The 5,493-nt window shown below is 42.2% G+C and overlaps 1 protein-coding gene across 1 annotated transcript in view; it reads right to left on the reverse strand.

Annotated features, from left to right (window-relative positions):
- Positions 1–5,493, reverse strand: part of DENND6A (DENN domain containing 6A) — a gene marked incomplete at its 5' end in the record, with an annotated part of 26,352 nt that extends 20,859 nt beyond the window's left edge. The window contains one exon of the mRNA XM_010718643.3: positions 5,254–5,493. Coding sequence (XP_010716945.1) covers positions 5,254–5,493 — 240 coding nt within the window. The remainder of the gene's footprint in view (positions 1–5,253) is intronic.

Below are 5,493 nucleotides of genomic sequence, written 5' to 3' on the forward strand. Positions count from 1 at the left end.
GAGCGAGCGGCAGGCAGCGCGGGGACGGCAGCGCATCGCGCGCAGCGCCGAGCATCGCACGGAGCGGGCAACAAACAGCGAGCCTCTCCTAGCCGTAAGCCTTAGCTTCCCACACCGGACTGCGGGCTGGCTGCTACTTGCAAAGCTTGCCTGCAGCAGAAGCGGCCCGGCTGCCATTTCTCCCGTGCAGGAGATATTACCGCCAAGCTAACGCGGCTGTACGTCCTTAATGGGAAACGCAGGAGTATTGGAACGCGCTTCTTCCTTAAGGCTCATTAGCAACATTTGGTTAACTATCAGAATAAAACCGTAAGAAACTAAAGGATGCTTTCATCTTTATCGCAATTTCCTAGATAAAGAGGAACAAACGCGTAACTCAGGCAAAATCACATTATCGTTGTAATGGCTTAAGATACAGCAGCCTGCAGTTACCATAAGCCATTAGCGGCAAAGCGAGCTGCAGATCCACAGTAAGATACGGCGGCGTTAGTGGCTGTGCAGGAAGGCTCTGCAGCTGCTTCAGCTCTTGTTCCTTCCTGCCATTTCAAAGTCACTGTTACAGGTTTGCTCACTCCCAGGTTCTGTAAAAGGCTGCTATGCAGAATAACACAAGACTGAGGCTTGGCTTTATCAAGTCAAACTCATGGCAGTGATTCTACCGCAGTACTTAATGTGCTGGTCCCATGTAGGAGCTGAAACAGGGCCTGGCTAAGAGCTCTTGTCACTTAGTTTAAGAAAAGATACTATGTCATGGCTTCTTACACACCTTCCCTGCCTTATATTCTCGCTATCATTGCTGCAACAAAATTACAGCAGGTGTTATTATATATTTCCCTCTATTTTCCTGTTTTCACATGAAAAAAAGTATTCCCTTGGATATATGTAATTGTAGACACATAAACTGAGGAGAATAAAGTATTGCACTGGCTGACGTTCCCTGCTCATTTTGTTCAACATCAGTCAGTAACTCACCTGCACTGGATGCTTATCAGGAGTAACCTTTTGGCAGGAAAAGGTTTGGAGAACAGTGATGATCTTTGAGGAAGAAGCATCCTCACCTTCCCGAGACTCCCCTGATCCCTACAAACACCATCAGTTCACACAGAGTTTTGCCTAGACAGTTCAGATACCTTTTTGCTTTGGTAAAATGTGGTTATCTTTCTTGGTTGAGAATGCATGTCAGTTGTCCAAGAATTAAAATATTCCTGCATGCATTGTAAGTATTGTCATGTTCAGAACAATTGGGACTGTTTTCTCTATCAGAAAACTTACACTGGGTCAGATTGGTGCAGGACAAACTTCAAAGCTGGAAATCAATCAACAGAGAATGCTTTGCTACAAGTTGCACTTACCCCTGTACAGCTCTGCTATTGGTTTGCTTACAAAGATCTTTGAGCTCCGTCTTAGTTATGCAGAAAGAGAGTCATCTGTTCATTCTGCAGGGTTTGGACTAGATTATCTTCTAGAAAAAGCATCCTCTGTCACATTCCTTGAATAAAAACGAGTCCTAAGCAGGACAAGTCCAAAGCCATTCAGCATTTGGGTTTATTTTGCTTTCTCTCACCCTTTTTCAACTATGACTGCTGTCTCTACTGCTCTACCCCACCTCCCAGCAGGATGCTTTCCATCATGTAGCAGCACAGGTTGTGCTGGCTGCCCAATTCCCATCAGCTTCAGCAGTGAGCAGACTGTGCCTTTCCACTGAACAGCTCCAAAGAACAGGACAAACACCTCCTCACCATCTCACCTGGCTCCCCTGCCTTCAGATTGTAATTTAAAGCCATACTTAATTTCTACTGGAAAACAAGACCTAATAAAAGGCACTTACATACAAAGAAAAAGCATGTTTGTTTTAACAATTTTTTCTTATTTTTCAAACAACCTACGTTATCACTAGCTTTATCGATAGTATTATTGATACTATATACTATATCTGTAAGATATACTTTCAAACAGTAGTTGCAGACACTGAAGTCCTAATAAGTTTAAAGAGAAGCCTCGTAAACTTATACAAGCTATTCTGTGACCACTGCAGCTGGAAGCAAAGATCAGCAGTCAGACTCTTTTCACTCACACATCAGTGTGGCCACACAGAATCTTTTACAAAAGCAGTTCACACACAGCGCGTCAAACACTGAGCAGCAAAGTTTGCAGGCAAAACTAAAAGGTAAATTAGCTCTTAGATGTATTACAGGCTTTGTGCTATCGAAGGTCTTTATTTAGGATAATTTGGCTCTTTTTTAACAGAATCATGAAATAGCAAGTGAGCTATTAGCTAATACCTGTTGTTATTTTCCAGTAATTATCATCCAGTAATGAGAGGGGACAATCTTGCTCCATTTACTTCTCACGCAATAACAGAAATACACTGCTAGAGAAAACATTTGTAGAATGCATACATACGCATTCAGCAGCTCCTACAAACACACGGCTGAAAATTCCAGTAGGATTACTGCTGTACTGATGTGCCATGAAACGACGCCATTCAGTGCTGCGGCTGTCCAACGATGCACACTATTGTGCACGCTCAGAATACTGTACACTTTATTGAGAACCACAAGCAGTATATTTTAACAAATTGTCGAGAGAATCACCACATTGTCACAGCAATATCCCATTTCTTGTTCAACTTATTTTGTGAGACCACTTGTCCCACTCAAGAATAATGTAATTTTCAGTCACTGCATCTAAAAAGCAACTACAGATCAGCAAACTGAGAGTGTGAGCCAGCTAGTCTTCCCCCCAGCCCTCAAGTGGACAGGAAGTGATTGCTATGAACTTAAACATCATGGTCTGGTATCATCCAAACTGACACATTCACAAGAATCTACTGCTCTGAAACAATTTGTCACTTTTTTTTTTTTTTTAAATACAGTTCAGCTTAATTCTGCTGCTTCTGAGGAAAGCTTCCTTGGCAAAATACATAACATCGGGATGTAGAGACAAGTCCAAACTTTGCTTTATGTTCCCATTTTGCTCCACATGACAGTAAATGCCTTTATAGACAGTCATGTTTTAAAGTTCGGTACAGCTGCAGATAGTGCAATTACCCACAATTTGTTGTGCTCCTGGAAATCAATGAAAAACCAATTTAGCAAACTGCTGGTGTTCTAGGGATGAGAATTCAATAGAAAACTGCACACCTTCAACTTTTTTTAATTGTGTTTTTATTTTCAATTTGCATCTTACTTATTATACTGCAAATGGAACTTCTTTCACACAGCACACCTCGTCCCAAACCTAACAACTTATCTTGACTCAGGATCTTCCACCAAGCAATTATTTCACAACACCTCCTCAATGAGAACCTTAACCTAACATAACATTTTGGCAGCCCTCTAGATCACCATTACACGATATTCAGAAATACAAATTGAGTTGTCCATAACGATGCTCACTGTTTTCCTCCTTTAGGCAGTCACAGTTAATTCAGAATTCTCAGCAAGCACCCTTCAACAGAAGACCTTACTTTTCAGTAAGTTATCAGAACTAAAGGATTTTTCCTGCTGGCTGATACACTCCATCCAAAATCCAGATGTTTGACAGGTATGTGCATAAGTTCTAACTCACGTTTCTGAAACAAACACCAGTTCTTTTGGGGACAAATACAAGTCACCTCCCTTCCATTTCCTTTATCCAAGATGGCTACAGAGCAGGCTGTTCTGCCCTCAGTTATGATGGCTATCATTAAATTTCATGGACTTCCTCCCCAGAAGAAGGATGGCTAAGTGGCATCTTGCTGCCCTTACCTAACATGGCTGCCACAGCTACTGCCCCTCTGCATTTTGTGGCAAACAGTGGTTTGCAGAAGAGAAGCACATGCTTATGGGTCCTCCTTGCTCCTGCAGAGTGCAGTGCATGAGCACTTGGTACTTAACTGTTTTCATCCACCTGTTCCCTTTCACAGTTCAAAGATGGGCACTACCTGATAAGCATCAAAGACTTCATAAAACACCCAAGTGACAGTTCATATCTTCAATCCAGAATGAAACCAACTTTGTATTTTAATTTATGTATGAGCCTGTATCTAACTTTTGAACTCATTAGACAATTTGAGATAGCAGTACAAAAGTCTGAAAGAGATCTGTATCCATCCAACTACTCTGGGAGCTGGCATTCATGCAGAGGAGGGCTCAGGTTAGGCCTCCTGATGAAAACAGGCAGAACTCTGCTGTTCACTGAGGCACCCGGCAGCACCAAAGGCATTGAGCGGTTGGCATGTGCCGTTGCATGTGCATGTCCCTTGGGGTTGTCATAATGGGATCTCTCTGAGGGATAGAAGTAGCTCAGGATATCGTAATATATTTGACAGGGGCTTAGAGTTTAAAGGACACGTAAACTTAGGATATTCTTTTATTCAGCTGGTCACAAAAGACCTTAAGATACTGTACAGATAATACAGTGTGAAAATACGTTTGCCTCTCAATAATTGGATCTGCAAAAATATACTTAAAGAGAATGTTAGTTAAATCATCCACTGCTCAGCTGTTTACCTTTACAGCGCTCAGCTCTCTTCATTCTTACTCCCCCTAGATGCTAATGCTTTTTCTCCATATTGGACTTGACTTTCAAATTCCTTTATCCATTAAACATACATATAAAAACACAAGACACACTCTCAAAAACATTATTTTCATTCCAACACCTACAGTAGCATTTGTTGCTGGTGCTTTTTATCCTTTTCCCATTCCAAATATTATCAATTATTTCTACTTCTCTTTCCCTTGGGTGTAACTCCTGATGGACTTCATTTCTGTTTCCCCATCCTCCTTTTATGCTCCTTTTCTCCTTTTGATGAACTATGGCACCCTGCATGCTACAAACAAGAGACATATCAAAATACCATTCCTTTTAAAAATGAGTAAATTAGAATTATAGTTGTCACAACTGTAACCTTTTACAGAAGGCTGATGAAAGCTAAAAGCGATAGCTGGTTTTGCTTCTATGAATAGAGCTGAAAATTACTAATCAACAGTTCTAAAGTTTCCATGTATTGGTCTGCTGTTATCCTCAGATATCAGACTTATCTCTCCTCTTGGATTTCATTTCCTTGTTTCAAACTCAGACTTTACAGCCTGCCTTCACTCTTTTTTTTTCTCCTTTGTATCATTGGAAGAAGAACAGAGAACAATAAGGCTGCAACGCATCAAGCCTCCCTCCAAAACAAACAGAACCAAAAAAGAGGAGGAAAAAATGAAGAAGACCCTGAGATCTTCCTGTAACCATTCTTTCTGATGCACTTTGCAGCCTTACCTCGAGCGCTGCCCATTTCTCACACTGCTGGCTGCCCTGCCCGGCCCGGCGCCACTTCTGTGCCCCAGGGCTGCCCGGCCTCCCCGGCCCCACGGAACGCCTCTCCCTAATCCCAGCCCTTCGGCACGGGGTAATTATAGCTCTGGCGCAGCTCCACCATCTCTCTCGTATCAAACAATCTCCGCTCGTTTGCTTTATACGGACTGATTTATGAACGAATCGGGACCGGAGAGCCCCGTT

This window comes from Meleagris gallopavo, chromosome 14, assembly GCF_000146605.3.
Source record: "Meleagris gallopavo isolate NT-WF06-2002-E0010 breed Aviagen turkey brand Nicholas breeding stock chromosome 14, Turkey_5.1, whole genome shotgun sequence".
NCBI classification, from domain to species: Eukaryota; Metazoa; Chordata; class Aves; order Galliformes; family Phasianidae; genus Meleagris; species Meleagris gallopavo.